The sequence below is a fragment of the Schistocerca piceifrons genome, chromosome 2 (genome assembly GCF_021461385.2).
Source record: "Schistocerca piceifrons isolate TAMUIC-IGC-003096 chromosome 2, iqSchPice1.1, whole genome shotgun sequence".
Classification (NCBI taxonomy): domain Eukaryota; kingdom Metazoa; phylum Arthropoda; class Insecta; order Orthoptera; family Acrididae; genus Schistocerca; species Schistocerca piceifrons.
This window is the reverse complement of record NC_060139.1, coordinates 71,493,627-71,513,201: the sequence shown is the minus strand read 5'-3', so window position 1 is coordinate 71,513,201 and position 19,575 is coordinate 71,493,627. Positions and strand designations below refer to the sequence as shown.

General features: G+C 42.9%; 1 protein-coding gene across 2 annotated transcripts in view; it reads left to right on the top strand.

Moving 5' to 3' along the window:
• The window catches only part of LOC124775165 (katanin p80 WD40 repeat-containing subunit B1), a 140,785-nt gene that overhangs the window by 116,960 nt on the left and 4,250 nt on the right, over positions 1–19,575 (top strand). For both annotated transcript variants that reach the window (XM_047250005.1, XM_047250003.1), the window contains one exon: positions 17,959–18,078. In XM_047250005.1, coding sequence (XP_047105961.1) covers positions 17,959–18,078 — 120 coding nt within the window. The remainder of the gene's footprint in view (positions 1–17,958; positions 18,079–19,575) is intronic.

The window sequence follows — 19,575 nt, the reverse complement described above, 5'->3', positions numbered from 1 at the left end:
CATTCGCTTCCTAAGGACACTACTCAACTCTTGCTCTATCACTTTGTTTCATGACCTTCGCATGGAACTTCGCGATAGTACCTTTGTGTACACTGATGGTTCTTGGACTGACCATGGGGTTGGGTGTGCCTTCATCGTTGGCACCCGTCTCTTTCAATATTGGCTTCCAGCATACTGCTCAGTATTTACAGCCGAGCTCTTTGCCCTGTATCAGGCTACAGAGTACATATGGCGACACAGACTTTTCAGTTGTTTCCTTTGCTCAGACCCACTTCAAAGTCTATGTGCACTGTACACCGCCCATCCCTTAGTGCAACGGATCCAGGAAAACTGTCAATTGCTCAGTCTTGGTGGAGCCACTGTGATGTTTATGTGGGCTCTTGGTCATGTTTGTCTGCCAGGAAACGAGGCTGCTGACACTACTGTCAAGGCTGCAGTCCTCGTACCTCAGCCCGCTAGTTGCTATATTCCCTCCGATGATCTCTGTGATGTTGTCTGTCAGGAGTTGGTGTCCCTTGGACGCCGCCATTGGTCCTCCCTTCACGGGAATAAGCTCCGGCTTATTTGGCCTCTCCCAGCAGCTTGGATGACATCCTCTCGGCCCTCCCACTGGGAGGAGGTCATTTAAACTAGGCTGCGTATTGGGAACTGCCTTTTTTGCCGTAGTCATTTGATAAGTGGTGCTACCCCACCACTTTGTGCACATTGCACCCGAGTTTTAACTGTCCGCCACTTACTGACGGAATGCCCGTTTTTTAACCGTTTACGTTCCCACTTGGGTTTGCCATCCGTGTTGTCGGCCGTTTTAGGAAATGACGCACGGGCTGTTTTACTTTTTATCCACCTAAGCAATATGACAAAGGCCATTTAATCTTTAGTTTTGGACCTCCGTTTCTATATGGTGTCTTTTTTAGCCCTTTCTCCATGCCCCTGTATTTTGTCTTCTCTTATGTCAATTGGGACTGATGTATAGTCATTTTTTAACTCCTCTCTGTGTTTGTGTTCTATAGTTTTGACTTGGGCACATATGACCCCAGCTGTTTTTTGCGCCCTAAAGCACAACAAAACAAGAAAATACATCCAAGCCGGCCGGGGTGACCGAGTGGTTCTAGGCGCTACAGTCTGGAACCGCGCGACCACTATGGTCGCAGGCTCGAATCCTGCCTCGGGCATGGATGTGTGTGATGTCCTTAGGTTAGTTAGGTTTAAGTAGTTCTAAGTTCTAGGGGACTGATGACCTAAGAAGTTAAGTCCCATAGTGCTCAGAGCCGTTTGAACATACATCCAACAACATAATATTTTGACTGTCACTCAGTGATGATAACTTAACATTGCCTTTTCCTGCTACCATTAGTGTTTCTTTTCCACCCACCTTTACACCACATGGAGTGTCAAAGTTGAAAAAGGCTGTAACGTACTTTGGAGAGTTGGTTACATGCCTTTTAGCTCCATTGTCGACCCACTGTGTTGCTAAATCTTCTTCAACTGAATAGACCTCTTCACATACAGTTATCAACATAGCACTAGGAGCTGCTCACTTTTCCTGGATTGTATTTCTATTTTTCTTCAGTTTTCGTCAGATTTCCACTTTTTGCAGTTCTTCACCCTGTGGTCCTTTTGTTTATAGTAATTTTATTGAAATTGTCTCCTTTTCTGGACTCATTCTTAACAACTTGCCTGTACCATCTGGCTTTTGTTTGCATACATTTACCATTAATGCTTCCTTTGGATCTTTTGTCACCGTTGGCATTCTTCATGAAATTTCTTTCAAACAGACACACCTGTATTGTTAATTCATCAAATGTTCTCTTCTCATCACATTTGTAAACCACATGTTCAAACACTAAGACACAACGTTAAGTTTACATCGCTCAGTTCACCAAGTAGTTCACAGCACTAGTGCTGCCAACCTCACTTTGACACTCAATTAAATACAACCAGAGATAACTGCAACAGTTAGCTCTAAAATAGCCAAGCCAATCTTTGTTTCAGTGTCAAAACAAGCGGCATATCGTCGAACTTAACCTCAGTGAACAACTCGCAACTAACGATAGCAGCAGGGCGGCACTGTATTAGCCGAGTGAAGTCGGTCGGGACGTGTGTGGGCTGCACGTAAAACTTGTCGATAGGTGGGTTGGTGCGTATTTAGGGCTCTTCAAAGAGCTTTCCATGAGCCTCTTGTAAAATAATTTTAAGAATGAAATTTTGAAGAAAATTTAAAGCTTCACCGTGTAAGTGACCAAATCTGTAAAGTCACTAGTAGGTTTGTGAGAAAGCTTCAGTTTATTATTATTCTGAATGTACTGTCTACACAGATCTCTGCTCTGCTTAAATCTGTTCTCGTTCCGGGTCACCATAGGACCAAAATAAATTCTTATGCATTCAGACAGACTTCAAGTATGGGTGAATGCCCGAAGTTTCATTCTCTTTCCTGTGACAAAGCTACCCTTATGTCATCGTAACGGTGGAAATTCTTGTCATGGAGAATGCCAGCTATAAATTTTTGTTCGCTAACGAAAGTCTAATTGCACCTGTGGTGTAGGGGTAGTGTATTTCATTAGTAATCAGAACGTCCTCGGTTTCGGGTTCGAAACCCGCGACTGCTTAAATTTTGATTAATAATCAAAGCCGAAGTCTTCTGGCCGAAAAGTCACCCTTATTCAGCCAACGACCTTATCAAAGAAAGCGGAAGAGCAGACAGAGAGTTAGGGCACTCTCTTGTCCTTGGGGTGGGAAACTGCCCCTAAAGACGGAGGAATCAGCAATGAACATCAGCATGAGGATGCTGAAGGCAATGGAAACCACTGCATTAAAGACACAACGTGTATCCACAGAACATGTGGCCTGTAATTGAAAAAGTGTCATGATGATCTCTCTATAGGCAAAAGATTGCTGAATAGTTTCCCATTCTGATCTCCGGGATGGGACTGCCAAGGGAGAGGTAATCATGAGGAAAACATTGAATAAACAATAAAAGCATAACGTTCTACGAGTCGGAGTGTGGAATGTCAGAAGCTTGAACGTAGTAGGGCAGCTATAAAATCTGAAAAGGGAAATGCAAAAGGCTCAATCTAGATACAGAAGGGGCCAATAAAGTGAAATGGAAAGAAGATAAGGATTTCTGGTCAGATGAGTATAGGGTAACATCAACAGCAGCAGACATTGGTACAACGGGAATGGGATTCATTATAAATGGGAAGGCAGGGCAGAGAGTACGTTACTGTGAACAGTTCAGTGATAGGGTTGTTCTCGTCAGAATCGACAGCAAACCAACATCGACAATGATAGTTCAGGTATACATGCCAACGTCGCAAGCTGAAGATGAAGACATAGTGAAAGTATATGAAGATATTGAAAGGATAGTACAGTACCTAAAGGGAGATGAAAATCTAATTGTCATGGGGGACTGGAATACAGTTGTAAGGGAAGGAGCAGAGAAAAGGTTACAGGAGAATACGGGCTTGTGACAGGGAATAGGAGAGGAGAAAGTCTAATTGAGTTCTGTAATAAATTTCAGCTAGTAATAGCGAATACTCTGTTCAAGAATCACAGGAGGAGGAGGTATACTTGGAAAAGGCCAGGTGATATGGGAAGATTTTAGTTGCATTACATCATGGTCAGGCAGAGATTCCGAAATCAGATACTGGATGCAAGTCGTACCCAGGAGCAGATATAGAGTCAGATCACAATGTAATAGTGATGAAAAGTAGGCTGAAGTTTAAGAGATTAGTCAAGAAGAATCAATACACAAAGAAGTGGCATGCGGAAATACTAACGAATGACAAGATACAGATGAAGGTGTCTAAGGTTATAGACACGCCAATGAAGAATAGCTCAGTAGCAGTGCAGTTGAAGAGGAATCGGCATCTCTAAAAAGGGCAATTACACAAGTTGGAAAGAAAAACATAGGTACAAACAAGGTAACTGCGAAGAAACCATGGGTAAAAGAAGAAATATTTCAGTTGATCGATGAAACAAGAAAGTACAACAATGCTCAGGGAAGATCAGAGGTACAGAAATACAAGTCAGTGTGGAATGAAATAAATAGGAAGAGCAGGGAAGCCAAGATGAAATAGCAGCATTAAAAATGGGAAGAAATCGAAAAAGAAATGACTGTCGGAAGTACTGACTCAGCGTATAGGAAAGCCGAAACAACCTTTCGTGGAATTAAAAGCAAGGTTGATAACATTAAGAGTGCAACAGGAACTCCACTGCTAAATGCAGAGGATAGAGCGGAGAGATGGAAAGAGTACATTGAAGGCCAAATGTGATAGAAGAAGAAACAGGAAGAGAGATGGGATCCAGTATTAGAATCAGAATGTAAGAGAGCTTTGGAGGACTTAAGATCAAATAAGGCAGAAGGGATAGAAAACATTCCATCAGAATTCCTAAAATCATTGGGGGAAGTGGCAACAAAACGACTATTCACGTTGGTGTGTAGAATGCGTAAGTCTGGCGACAAACAATCTGACTTTTGGAAAAATATCATCCACACATTACCTAAGACTGCAAGAGCTGACAAGTGCGAGAATTATCGCATAATCAGCTTAACAGTTCATGCATCCAAGTAGCTTACAAGAATAATATACCAAAGAATGGCAAAGACAATTGAGAGTGTGTTACATGATGATCAGTTTTGCTTTACAAAAGGTAAAAGCACCAGAGAGGCAGTTCTGATGCGGTTGATAATGGAAGCAAGACTAAAGAAAAATCAAGACACGTTCATAGAATCTGTCGACCTGGAAAAAGCGTACGACAATGTAAAATGGTGCAAAACGTTCGAAATTCTGAGAAAAATGGGGGTAAGCTATAGGGAGAGACGGGTAATATGCAATATGTACAAGAATCAAGAGGGAATAATAAGTGTGGACAACCAAGAACGAAGTGCTCGGATTAAAAAGAGTGTAAGAGAGGGATATAGTCGTTCGTCCCTACCGTTCAATCTGTACATTGAAGAAGCAGTGATGGAAGTGAAAGAAAGCTCCAGGAGTGGAATTAAAACTCAAGGTGAAAGGATACCAGTGATATGATTTACTGATGACATTGGTATCCTGAGTGAAAGTGAAGAAGAATTAGAGGATATGCTGAATAGAATGAACAGAGTACAGAATATGAATTGAGAGTAAAGCGAAAAAAGACGAAAGTATAGAGAAATAGTAGAAATGAGAATAGCGAGAAACTTAACATCAGGATTGATGGTTACCGAGTAGACGAAGTCAAAGAATTCTGCTAGCTAGGCAGCAGAATAACCAGTGACGGACGGAGCAAGGGAGGACATCAAAAGCAGACTTGCACTGACATATAGAGCCTTCTTGGTCAAGAGAAGCCTATACATCATGTTAAGACATAAGGTACTAGAGGAAGCCGCAGAGAGCAAAAACTGTAAAGGAAGACAGAGATTGGAATACAGCCAGCAAGTATTGAGGGCGTAGGTTACAAGTGCTGCTTTGAGGTGAATAGGTTGCGACAGGAGACAAGTTCGTGGCGGGCCGCATCAAACCAGTCAGAAGACTGATGACTCAAAACTAAACTCTACATCGGATTGCGTTAGTGGATTTATTGGTGTCGTGTCCTGAGAGTGAGCAAGGACAGCTAGATGAGCGACAGAAGACTTTACTTCGAACGATGAAATTCGATAAGGTTAAGTGGTGGTGGGCCTCCTGCTGATTCCTCAAACTCGGCTGAAAAGTAAACTTTTAGTGGTGCACAGTGCGGAACTCGGCAAGGCTGCTCAGGAAATGGTGTCAAAGAGCTTAGTTACCGATGTGAGTTCATTGTCTGGAAGTGCCCCGTGGTGCACTTCCCTAGTTACAAGTTCCCATCTATGATAAACTACTAACTCTATATTCTCCAAGTCCGATACGCGCCCTACTTTCGTCGAAGCTAGCGAAATAAACTAAGTCCAGCTTAGAGTGACGAGCGTCGTGGAGGTGGCGTCATCTGCTAGTACCTTTCTCTCCCCAATAGTGCAGGTGAGTCCTGTTTATATGCTTAAATTTGCACACCGCCCTACTAGAAGGCTCGATGAAGGTGCTCTGGGTGTGGTTGGTGACGCAGTTAATACGTGGTGCCATCCATATTTGGCCATTCTGAAATTTTCCTTCATTACGACCCCTGTATGTTAGAGCACGAGGGGGTGGTCAGTAAGCTGCAGTTGTGGGTCAGATGCAGACTATCGATATCAAATAATGGTTCACCACTTCCGTTAGAACAGGCGCTCTGCTGCCTCCTGTCCAAGAACTACTTCGTAAACTGAATTGATGAATTTACATTCGTAACATTGAATCACTTTGATGCCTTCCAATTTTGAATGTTTATTGGCATAATTAAAGTTGCAAAAATATGTGTTATGAAAACTACATTTTTGGGTGGTCTGTGTAAAGTTTAGCGCAGAGCCAGGATTTACTTGATGAATGGAGGAAAATTCCCAAAACCAGCCTTAAACTGGCCGATAAAAGTGACTGAAAAGCCCAGGGAAGGACCAGGATGGTTCTTGTCACCCTAATTTGACTCATTGTTGCGCAACCATAACAGCAGGGTTGCAGAATTCGTGTTTTTCGCTGTGTTGCAATGCAAATTATTCCAGATGGGCCCAGATCCTGGTTGTTGTTGTGGTCTTCAGTCCTGAAACTGGTTTAATGCAGCTCTCCATGCTGCTCTATCCTGTGCAAGCTTCTTCATCTCCCAGTACCTACTGCAACCTACATCCTTCTGACTCTGTTTAGTATATTCATCTCTTGGTCTCCCTCTACGATTTTTACCCTCGATGCTGCCGTCCAATACTAAGTTGGTGATCCCTTGATGCCTCAGAATATGCCCCACCAACCGATTCCTTCTCCTAGTCAAGTTGTACTACAAATTTCTGCTCTCTCCAATTCTATTCAATACCTCCTCATTAGTTATGTGATCTACCCATCTAATCTTCAGCATTCTTCTGTAGCACCACATCTCGAAAGCTTCTATTCTCTTCTTGTCTAAACTATTTATCGTCTATTAGAACTACTGACAGCCTTGGGAGAGCCAGGCCTAACAAAACTCTACCATCTAGTGAGCAAGATGTATGAGACAGGCGAAATACCCTCAGACTTCAAGAAGAATATAATAATTCCAATCCCAAAGAAAGCAGAACCTGGTATGCACATCTTATTCGCCCTTGAAATTTCACACTTATCTTTTCTATTGCAATAAACTGCTTTTCTCTTTCCGACTTGTATTTTGGCCCACACATGAAGCACGGGTGAGCAGACCTACAGTATAAAATGAATGTGTTAATCAGGTTCTGCTGAAATCGCTCTGCCGTAGAAAACTGTATGTAGTCTCACTAAGTCTCTTCTCTCCACACCGAAAAAGGCTAAGGACTGTTAGGATTAAATTCTGTAGCTGTCGAGAGGAAGCGTCCTTGTGATAATTGAAGACTGATGTGAAGACTGGTGATGTCCTGGTATAATGCAGTCACATTCATGTTACAGTGCTGAGGGAGAAGACGACTCTTTTGGCACTTTGCGACGGACTCTGTGCGCCAGGATGCTGGATCAGCCCTTTTCTGCAGTTCGGTAGGGGCTGCACAGAGAAAAGAGGGGATCACTATTTCGGCACTATTCTGTGAAGGTTCTCATTAGCCTTAACTTTTGACAGCGGCGAAGGTGCCATACCGTCAAGGTAACCGCACTATTTATGTGAACAGCCTGAAAAACGTGCCATCCTAAGTTGTATTGCTAAAACCACAGTATTTCCCGACACGCTCGTCAACCAACTGGCGGTTCAGTATAATCTCAGACCATTATTTCTAGAAATGCGTGGGGACTGTGTGATGAATTAAAAATCCGTATTCCAGATTCCAAGACCCCCTCTTCTCATTTGAGAGGCCTATGCTTTTGTCGACTTCCGAAAAGCACTTGACTCACTACCACACATGTGCTCATTTTCAAAAGTATTGGGTTGGTGCATCAGTTCGTACCGTTTTTCCGTAAGTTCAGTAAACACAACGGGCACATACAACAGACATTTCAGTCACGGGTATTATATTCTCCTTCACTATGTACAACAATTTGCCAACGCTGGGATAACTTTTCTGTTCCGCAACTGCACAAATCACTTGGTTTTGAGGCGAAGAGCTCGTCGAGACCTGTTCGGAGCACATTTCCATCCGAAAAGGAGTTTCCTTGAAGGTTGTTCGATGTTGTTGTGGTCTTCAGTCCTGAGGCTGGTTTGATGCAGCTCTCCATGCTACTCTATCCTGTGCAAGCTTCTTCATCTCCCAGTACCTACTGCAGCCTACGTCCTTCTGAATCTGCTTAGTGTATTCATCTCTTGGTCTCCCTCTACGATTTTTACCCTCCACGTTGCCCTCCAATACTACATTGGTGATCCCTTGATGCCTGAGACCATGTCCTACCAACCGATCCCTTCTTCTAGTCAAGTTGTGCCACGAACTCCCCTTCTCTCCAATTCTATTCAGTACTTCCTCATTAGTTACGTGATCTACCCATCTAATCTTCAGCATTCTTCTGTAGCACCACATTTCGAAAGCTTCTATAGCTTGTTCGATAGAGAGCGGAAAAGGTGAAAATTTGAGGGCGCAAGATCATGTGAATAAGGTGGGAGCGGAATGACTTCCCAACCAACTCCTGTGTAATGTTTCTTGTTAGTCTAGCAGAGGGCGGGCGGGCGTTATTCTGGAGTAGCAACACTTCACGCTGTCTTCCTGGTCGTAGCTCTTGGATTGCGTTTTCAAGATACCTCAGTTGTTGACAATAAATGTCAGCAGTTATGGTTATACTCGGGAACGCAATTCGTAGTACACCACACCGCCGCTGCTCTTTGTATGGGGAGTTGCTGCTTTGTTTGGGCTCAAACATTCATTTCTTTTCCTCATGTTAGCATAAAGACACTATTTCTCGTCGCCACTAACGATACAGGATAGGAATGATGGATGATGTTCACGAGCCAGTTGAGAAGAGCTAGCAGAGATGCACATATGGCCACACGCAGATGATTTTGGCTTAGGCCATTCCCATACACCCGACTTTTGAACCTTCCACATTGCACGCGAATGTCGCATGATGGCGGAGTGATCACAGTTCATCACATTTGCCAGTTCTTGAGTACACTGAAATGGATGATTGTGGATTAATGCGTTTAAACGATCTACATCAAAGCCCAGGGGTGTTCCTGAACGCGCAGAGTCACTAGTGTCAAAACAATTCGCCTTAAAACGAATAAACCAATTTCTTGCTGTGTTTTGTCCAATGCCACTGTCTCTATACATGGCGCAAAAGTTTCTGACTACCTTCGCTGCTGTTACCCCTTCAACTCAGGTAGAAGAATATGTAGTAAATGTTCTGATTTCTCCACTTGGCATTCCATTTTCTAGCGTCCGCAACTCCACTCACTATCTCCAAATGACAGCATGTAAACTCAGATACACTACTGGCCATTAAAATTGCTGCACCACCAAGATGACGTGCTACAGACGCGAAATTTAACCGACAGGAAGAAGATGCTGTGATATGCAAAGGATTAGCTTTTCAGAGCATTCACACAAGGCTGGCGCCGGTGGCGACACCTACAACGTGCTGACATGAGGAAAGTTCCCAACCGATTTCTCAGACACAAACAGCAGTTGACCGGCTTTACCTGCTGAAACTTTGTTGTGATGCCTCGTGTAAGGAGGAGAAATGCGTACCATCACGTTTCCGACTTTGATAGAGGTCGGATTGTAACCTATCGCGATTGCGGTTTATCGTATCGCGACATTGCTGCTCGCATTGGTCGAGCTCCAGTGACTTAGTAGAATATGGAATCGGTGGGTTCAGGAGGGTAACACGGAACGCCGTGCTGGATCCCAACGGCTTCGTATCACTAGCTGTTGAGATGACAGTCATCTTATCCGCATGGCTGTAACGGATCGTGCAGCCAGTCACGATCCCTGAGTCAACAAATGGGGACGTTTGCAAGGCAACAACCATTTGCACGAACAGTTCGACGACGTTTGCAGCAGCATGGACTATCAGCTCGGAGAACATGGCTGCGATTACCCTTGGCGCTGCATCACAGACAGGAGCGCCTGCGATGGTGTACTCAACGACGAACCTGGGTGCACGAATGGCAAAACGTCATTTTTCCGGACGAATCCAGGTTCCGTTTACAGCATCATGATGGTCGCATCCGGGTTTGGCGACATCGCGGTGAACGCACATTGGAAGCGTGTATTCGTCATCACCGTACTGGCGTGTCACCCGGCGTGATGATATGGGGTACCATTGGTTACACGTCTCGGTCACCTCTTGTTCGCATTGACGGCACTTAGAATAGTTGACATTACATTTCAGATGTGTTACGACCCGTGGCTCTACCCTTCATTCGATCCCTGCGAAACGCTACATTTCAGCAGGATAATGCACGACCGCATGTTGCAGGTCCTGTACGGGCCTTTCTGGATACAGAAAATGTTCGACTGCTGCCCTGGCCAGCACATTCTCCAGATCTCTCACCAATTGAAATCGTCGGTCAATGGTGGCCGAGCAAGAGGCTCGTTACAATACGCCAGTCGCTGCTCTTGGTGAACTGTGGTATCGTGTTGAAGCTTCATAGGCAGCTGTACCTGTACACGCCATCCAAACTCTGTTTGACTCAATGCCCAGGCCTAGCAAAGCCGTTATTACGGCCAAAGGTGGCTGTTCTGGGTACTTATTTCTCTGGATCTATGCACCGAAATTGCGTGAAAATGTAATCATATGTCAGTTCTAATATAATATATTTGTCCAATGAATACCCGTTTATCATCTGCATTTCGTCTTGGTGTAGCAATTTTAATGGCCAGTAGTGTAGCAACAGTAAACTATAAATGGGAAATGACAATCGGTAAATAAACTCATAGCAACCGGAATGTCAACATGCAAAACAAAAACACTACGAACACGCACCAGACTAATAGAAATATACTACTACCCCTCAAAGTACGGATGCCTTAGGGATCGCGAAGACATTAGACTCATTGCAGCCCGCGTACAGAGGCTATGGCAATCACTCTTCCTGCGTTCCTTCCGTATGTGAATGGAACCGTAAGAAACCGTCTGCTGTGCGCTCTCAGTGGTTTGCGGAGAACGAATGTAGATGCAGCAGGGTCCTGGAGCATATATTGTATTCAAACATTATGAATCACCTCGAAGGGAACAATCTATTGATACGTAATCAGCATGGTTTCAGAAAACATCGTTCTTGTGAAACGCAGGCAGCTGTCACTTACAGGATTGTCACTTATTCGCACGAAGTAATGGCCGCTATCGACAGGGGATCTAAAGTTTATTCCGTATTTCTAGATTTCCGGAAAGCTTTTGAAACCGTTCCTCATAAGAGACTTATAATCAAGCTGCGGTCCTATGGGGTATCGTCTCTGTTGTGCGACTGAATTCGTGATTTCCTGTCAGGAAGGTCGCAGTTCGTAGTAGTAGACGGCAAATCATCGAGTAAAATTGAAGTGATGTCAGGTGTTCCCCAGGGAAGCGTCCTGGGACCTCTGCTGTTCCTGATCTATATAAATGACTTGGGTGACAATCTGAGCAGTTCTCTTAGGTTGTTCGCAGATAATGCTCTAATTTACCGTCTAGTCAAGTCATCGGAAGACCAGTATCAGTTGCAAAGCGATTTAGAAAAGATTGCTGTATGGTTTGGCAGGTGGCAGTTGACGCTAAATAACGAAAAGTGTGAGGTGATCCACATGAGTTCCAAAAGAAATCCGTTGCAATTCGATTACTCGATAAATAGTACAATTCTCAAGTCTGTCAATTCAGCTAAGTATCTGTATGTTAAAATTACGAACAACTTCAGTTGGAAAGACCACGTAGATAATATTGTGGGGAAGGCGAGCCAAAGGTTGCGTTTCATTGGCATGACACTTAGAAGATGCAAAAAGTCCCCTAAAGAGACAGCTTACATTACACTCGTTCGTCCTCTGTTAGAATATTGCTGCGCGGTGTGGGATCCTTACCAGGTGGGATTGACGGAGGACATCGAAAGGGTGCAAAAAAGGGCAGTTCGTTTTGTATTATCACATATTAGGGGAAAGTGTGTGGCAGATATGATACGCGAGTTGGGATGGAAGTCATTAAAGCAAAGACGTTTTTCGTCGCGGCGAGATCTATTTACGAAATTTCAGTCACCAGCTTTCTCTTCCGAATGCGAAAATATTTTGTTGAGCCCAACCTACATAGGTAGGAATGATCATCAAAATAAAATAAGAGAAATCGGAGCTCGAACAGAAAGGTTTAGGTGTTCGTTTTTCCCGCGCGCTGTTAGGGAGTGGAATGGCAGAGAGATGGTACGATTGTGGTTCGATGAACCCTCTGCCAAGCACTTAAATGTGAATTGCAGAGTAATCATGTAGATGCGACTAAGTTGGGAGGGAGTACATGGTGTGCTTGCTACCTACGAATGAAAACTCTTAAAATCTTTGGGTGAAGTGTTCACGTTCTATTTTGCGCCGAGGATCGCCAGCTCTTGACAAGGCAGGTGGGGCCTTGAAGGGTGAAGAGAAGAGTCGCCGTTCGTGTGTACCACGCGGGGGGACAGATTGTGACAGTCGGTTACAACTGAGTTGGTGCGGCGCATGCGAGCAAGTCGTAACAAGTGACAGCGCGTGAGAACCCTCGACGCACGCTGCAGGGTGGGCCCCCCACAGCTGTGCAAATGAGAGGCGGCCAGATGCGGCGGGCGCCGCAGCGGAGGCGCGCCAATTTGCGCCGTGCCGTGGCGCGCAGGCCAATTCGGCGCCCGCCTGTGACGTCGCAGGCGGCGGCGGCGCCGGCGTGCTCCGGTTTCAAGCCGCGCGTAACGAGAGGCGCGCGCTGCCACCTCCCTTTCACGAACCGCCGTCGCCCGCCGCTCCCCTGCACTTCCTTTTTTTAAATTATTCATCGCTTGCGCAAATATAGCGTGTCTGGCTCACCGTCCCCTTCGCCCCGGACGCACGTAGCGTTGCAGGGCGGCTCCCCGCCCGACCCCGCATCGGACCCGGCGCGCGCTCCTGTTCGCCTTCGATCGCGTTCTTATTCGGGCTTCCCACGTTACTTTTGTGTTCGTATCCTTAACCAAGACTTAACCCTTTCGTGGGCAAAATTATTGAGCAGTTTTTTTAATGAATGGAGAGCAGATAGTAGTTAACAGATAGGTATATTTATCATACAGAATATCAAATTTGCTCCAACTGTGAAAGTGGGGTCACACAACAAGGTGGGAGGTATTCTTCCCACTGTCTTTCCTTGGAGTTAAATGACAAAAACAACTTTTTCAATATTTGTCATATTTATTTGATAAATTTACTTCTCTTGTTACAATGATTGTTCACGATTACTTGCCATGAAATTTTCTGAAACATGGGTCTATGCAAAGTGGTATTTGACAATATGTATAAACACAGCGAGTGCTCTTTTCCGCAGCATTGGTATTACATGGTGGCGCAGGGGAACGGGAAATTTTGAACGTTACAGTTGGCAGCACTGTAGCGCCGGCAGATGTTCGAAAGTTTGCACAATTGATGTGAACGCATTGCCATTTAGTAATCATGGAGAATTGGACTGGTGCGGAACGTGCAGTAGCTGTGAGAGCGTTTTGCAAAAATGGTGATAGTGCGACTGCCGCGCAGAGATCATTTCGACAGCATTACCAGCTTGGACGTCATGGACGTGTCCCATCTGCGCATGCGATTACAACGTGGGTGCATAATTTTGAAGAAACAGGATCTGCCTTGAAAAAGAAACCTCCAGGTGGCATTCCAACGGTACGTACCCCAGAGAACATTGCAGCTGCTAGAGCTGCAATCGAGAGAAGTCCTCGCCGCTCCGTTCGACAGCATGCATCTTCGCTCGGGATTAAGCGACGAAGCTTACAAAGAATACTGCACGAATTAGACTTCCATCCCTATAAGTTGCAGATTGTGCAACACTTACATGAACGAGACCCAGCGTCACGTATGGAGTTTAGTAGCCAGATATCGGCTAAAATCAACGAGGACACGAATTTCCTTGGTAACTTATGGACATCAGACGAAGCCAATTTCCACCTGAACGGATTCGTGAACAAACAGAATTTTCGTTATTGAGCACAGGACAATCCTTGTTTCACCAGCGTCCACTACATATCGCCAAGGTCACAATATGGTGTGCTGTATCGTGTCATGGTGTTATCGGCCCTTATTTTTTTGAACGTGAGGATGATAGTGCAGTGACAGTAACATCCGCTCGATATGTTGAAATGCTTCAAACATTCTTCACACCGAGACTGTACGAGCTTAATCTTAACGTCGAAAACATGTGGTTTCAGCAGGACGCAGCCACGTCACACACTACTCGACAATCGATGGCAGCATTTCGTCAATTGCTTGGAAGACGCATTATTTCACGTAACGGTGACATTGCGTGGCCTGCGAGATCCCCTGATCTTAGTGTGTGCGACTTCTTCCTGTGGGGATATCTTAAAGGCAAGGTGTACCGTACACGTCCTGCAACAATCCATGAACTGAAGGAGAACATTGAAAACGAAATCACTGCCATTCCCCAAGATTTGCTACACCGCGCATTCCAGAGTTTTCATAACAGGCTGTTAGAGTGTGAACGCCGAATGGGAGCAAATCTTTCCGATGTCATCTTTAAAAAGTAAAGAGACACTTTTGTACATTTTGATTGTAAAGACATACTGAATAATGGCATACTGAATACATTCCCTTTCGTTAATAAATTACTAGTTTTATGAATTTCTTCATGGAAATGACATTATTTCGAAATTTCCCGTTTCCCTGCGCCACCCTGTACAATGACGGCACGTCCAGTAGGTTTCTCCTAAAATGGGTTGATGCTCCCCTACAGCCACATGACGAAAATCGTCAGGTACTCCACCCCTTTTTGCCAGAAAGACAGGTTTTTTCCACTCCTTTTTTGGGATGAGAAGCCAGCGATCAATTGTCTGGCTAGATGGATCCTGTATGTGAGCTGATCATGCTGTCCACTTTCTCTTTTACTTATTTTCCACAGGATAAAACTGTTCACTGCAGCAACGTCCACCAGGAAATAAAATATTCTGTGCCACCATTTTACAGAACGTCTGGCAATAGCATACCTTTCTCGTAATTGATCAAACTTATCGACACCACCCATTATCTTGTTATATTCTGCCACAACTTCAGGACAAGAAATCTCTGTACTGGTACCATCCTTGTTTTTCCTTTTCACTGTTGCTGTTTCTCATGTGTCATGAATGGAGGACAGGAAACTGACTGGAATTCTCCACGTTCCAATTTTACGTTTTCCTTCATAAATTTGGGTAAATCAAAAGTATTTACCTTACACTATAGCTTTGAGGAAAAAATCACAAAATGTCACGCAAACAGCACTGAAAGGCTCCTCTCCAGAGCAACACTCAGCTATACAATGCCTCTGCGCGAAGGTACAGCAAAACCGGTGAGAACTTCCGACTGGAAGCAGTACCCTCTACTGTTCACTAGGTGGTAGCACCGTACAGAGGTGGGAACTGTGAGTCCCGCTGGACTAGGAGCGAGTTCATTGTAGTGGGAAGCATGTTTCCCACGGCTGACGAAAGGGTTAAACAGTAATAACTGCAGAGATTTAAGCAGCGCAGTGCTTCTGCTGAAATGGGACTACTTGGACCAGGGTAAATCAGATCAGTAGACTGCTACTCTGCATTTGGAATGCGAGCCTTTCTAGACGAAAGTTTGTTATGAATAACCCACAAAAATTACATTATACAGCAATATTTGAACTACAAGCCTACGACACACCAGCTTAACTATTTCGTTGCACAAAATTTGGGATCTAATGAATTGACGAGGTTAAAAAATGAAAAGAATTGAAATCATTAAGATGCTCAACTCGATTTATTATGACTACTATGGACGACTACCGTCAAATGGGGGTGATTTCGGACGGTTTTGTCGTTATTTTGATTGCAACTTTCGTATATATTTTTAGATTAAATTGATTGTTATGGAAGTGGTAGGGTAAAATATACCAGAACCAGAAAGTGTATGTGTAGGTATATTTATCTGAGGCAGTTAAATAAAATGTCCAAAGTCACTCCTCGGATTGGAGTGATTTCGGACACAAGTGTTTTTTAAATCTCTGTCAGAAGTTAAGAGTATATTGAGGGCGAATTCGGACAGTTACTGCCGTTTTTTTTAAATTGTACACGCTTTTTATTTAATTTTAGTGACATTTTACACATTTTAAGGGAGCCCTTTGTTACAAATAAGTGATATGGAATATCCAACAGCAGAACCTCCTCCTTTCTATTTGAATTAACAACTGACTCAGGCTTCTCAACTGTTGAGAATCTGCACTGTGCACTTAACAACAGCTACTACCTCATAGAATGTGCATATTTACCAGTTAGGTTTGCTTTAAATATCACTTTGTCTATACAACCCATGAAAACTGCAATATGACTGTCCAAACCATTCAAGAACCCTGAATGGCTTCACAATTGGAAGGCAACAGTTTGGAGTGCATTTGTCCTCTTCTGGCCTCCATAAACAGATATGTTCTCCTATGGGGTCTCTCTCTAGCTCTTCCTCTCCCCATTCCTCCCTCACTCCCTCCCTTCCCCCACTCCCCCTGCCTTCCCTCTCCATTCATAACTACATCTGTGCTTCACAATCCAGTGACCACAGTACAACATTTACTTTTTATGTGGAGAGCACCCATACCACAATTTATTAATTGTACCTTGTACAAGATGTGCAATGTAGGGACTGAACTAACCCATAGATTTTATATAAAATGTGGCCTTTCTTCCGAAGACATAATTTTCATTTTGAAGGCAGAAGAATAATTGTATATACAATATATTGCAAATATTTTCTGCATTCCAAAAGGTCTGCTTAGCTGTGGACTTTTGAGTATTGATTGTTGTTAAGGAAGCCATGTGATGAGATATATATATAGTTCAGGGATTGTGGTGAAGTATCCATGCATAAAAAGTGATAAATACAAGACAGTTGATCCATTTGCATTTATAAGCAAAAACGGAACATTTATTGCATCAACTTTGCTGCCAACATGTTTATGCTCTCTAACTCTTGAATTATAAATGTGGCCTGATCTTTTAATACACATCAACTATTCTTTTAAAAGAGATTCACTGATCAGCAGTTGTTGGGTAATTTGCTTAGTCAGTTGGATGTTTACTATCTTAAAAATCACTGTGTTAACTTCTTCAGGTATTAATGTACTTTATTTGTAAGTTTTTGATATAATTTTTAAATTATTGCCTAATTCACAATCTAAAATCAATGACAGTAACAGGACATTACACATTACTCTATGTACTATTGCAAATACAGTAATTATAGACAATGACTTATTACTCTGTGTAGGATAATTCTTTATGTTGCCATAAGGCAGTGGCTCCTTCATAAATGTGATTTATGATCCCTGGTAACACTCGTTATAGAGGAGGATGACAGAAATTTAGTGGGGTTCATATTTGGCACCTTGTGTGCACAATGCACACATAGCTGTAATATATAACATTTTTTATGTTAACTATGAATTAGCATTTGGTATTCTGTCAATAGACAGAATGGTAAGACTCTGGACTCAAACTTGGGAGGGTGGTAGATCCAGTCCCTGAATGGCCATCCAGATTTAGGTTCATTGTGGTTTTCCTAAAGTGATTAAGCTTAATTGCTGCTACTTTTACTTCCTTCCTAGATGCATGACCATCGTGTCTGCACCTCTATTGGTGCAAAGTTAAAGACTATTTGCAATTAATGGATTTTCTCCTGTGTAGAGAATGAAAAATATTTTTGCATTTTCTGTTTTAAATCAACACAATACATGTCTCTTATATCTCTTATTCACATTAAGTGTTATAAATGTTCTCAGGTTTCATCTGTTTTTTGAGGCTAGCTGCTTAAAGTTGTTAATTTTATTTACGTTCCTCTTGCAGATACATGACTGTAGGCTGCAATGCTCTTCGCCTTATACTGAAGCATTTTGCTTCTATTATAAAGACTAATATATTAGCACCAATTCAAACAGTAGGAGTCGATATTTCCCGTGAAGAAAGGTAAGTCCCAAATAATAATAATAATAATAATAATAATAATAATAATAATAATAATAATAATAATAATAATAATGTTAATAATTCCCGTGGAGGCCTGGGAAAAGAATAGGCCTCCGGTATGTTCTGCCAGTCGTAAAAGGCGACGAAAAGAACAAACCACTAATAGGGCTAACCCCCCTTTTAGTGTGATTAGTTGGTTCAGGACAGAACTAAAGAAGCCTCGGACAAGCGCCGTCATGGTCGGGGACGACGCTTGAACCCTATGCCCACCCACAATGGTAACGACACTGCTAGTCAACTGGAAAATGATTCAAATCCAAATAGAGGTGTTTTGCAGGATATGCTTCCTGCAACCACCCTAGAAGGAAAACAAAGACAGAGGATGAGATGGTCCGATGAAGTTAATCGACACCTCATGTTCTGTTATTACCAAGCAACAAACCTAGGAACCAACACAACTGGATACAGATCACAAGTATACACAACATTTATTACCAGATACCCAGAATTAAAATTTTTAACAGAACGACGACTAGCTGATCAGATCCGTGTAATAATAAAAAATAACAGTCAGAATTAGAAAACATCAAACAACAAGTACAACAAATACTGGAACAAAATAATGTGCAATCAGAAGAAGAAGAAAATACGGTAATGGATTCAAACATCCCAGAGCAAACAAACAAAGAACAACACGCATCAATTAAACAGTCAGAGGAAAACGAAATCTTAAGACAGCCACCAGAACAAGCACAAATAGAACACGAAGTGACACACATGTTAGATATAGAAGAAAAATTTCAGCTGACATATATAGAATACAAATACACAAATACAGACATTAGACCATTCTTGCATAGACTGCCAAATAACCCACAAGTCGAAACAACAATAAAAACTATCAACACAATCATACACAACAAAATAAATGAAAACACAACTATGGAAGAGTTACAACTACTGGTTTATATAGGAGCACTCACTACACTAAATATACACACTAGGCAGAGATCAGAACCAACCAACGTACAGAAGAAACCCACAAAACCAGCATGGCAACACAGGCTACAGATCAGAATAGAAAAACTGAGAAAAGACATCGGACAGCTAACACAATTTATAAGAAATGAAATATCAGAAAAAAAACGAAAAAGGTTAGGTAAAATCTCACAACAGGAAGCGATACAGCAATTAGATGAAAAGAAGGAGAAGTTACAAGCACTGGCCAAACGACTTAGAAGATACAAAAAAAGTGAAAATAGAAGGAAACAAAACCAAACATTCAACGCAAACCAAAAGAAATTTTACCAGACAATAGATAACACACACATTAAAATAGACAATCCACCAAACATAACAGACATGGAACACTTCTGGAGCAACATATGGTCAAACCCGGTACAACATAACAGGCATGCATGGTGGATACAAGCAGAAACAGACACATACAAGATGATACCACAAATGCCTGAAGTGATAATTTTGCAACATGAAGTC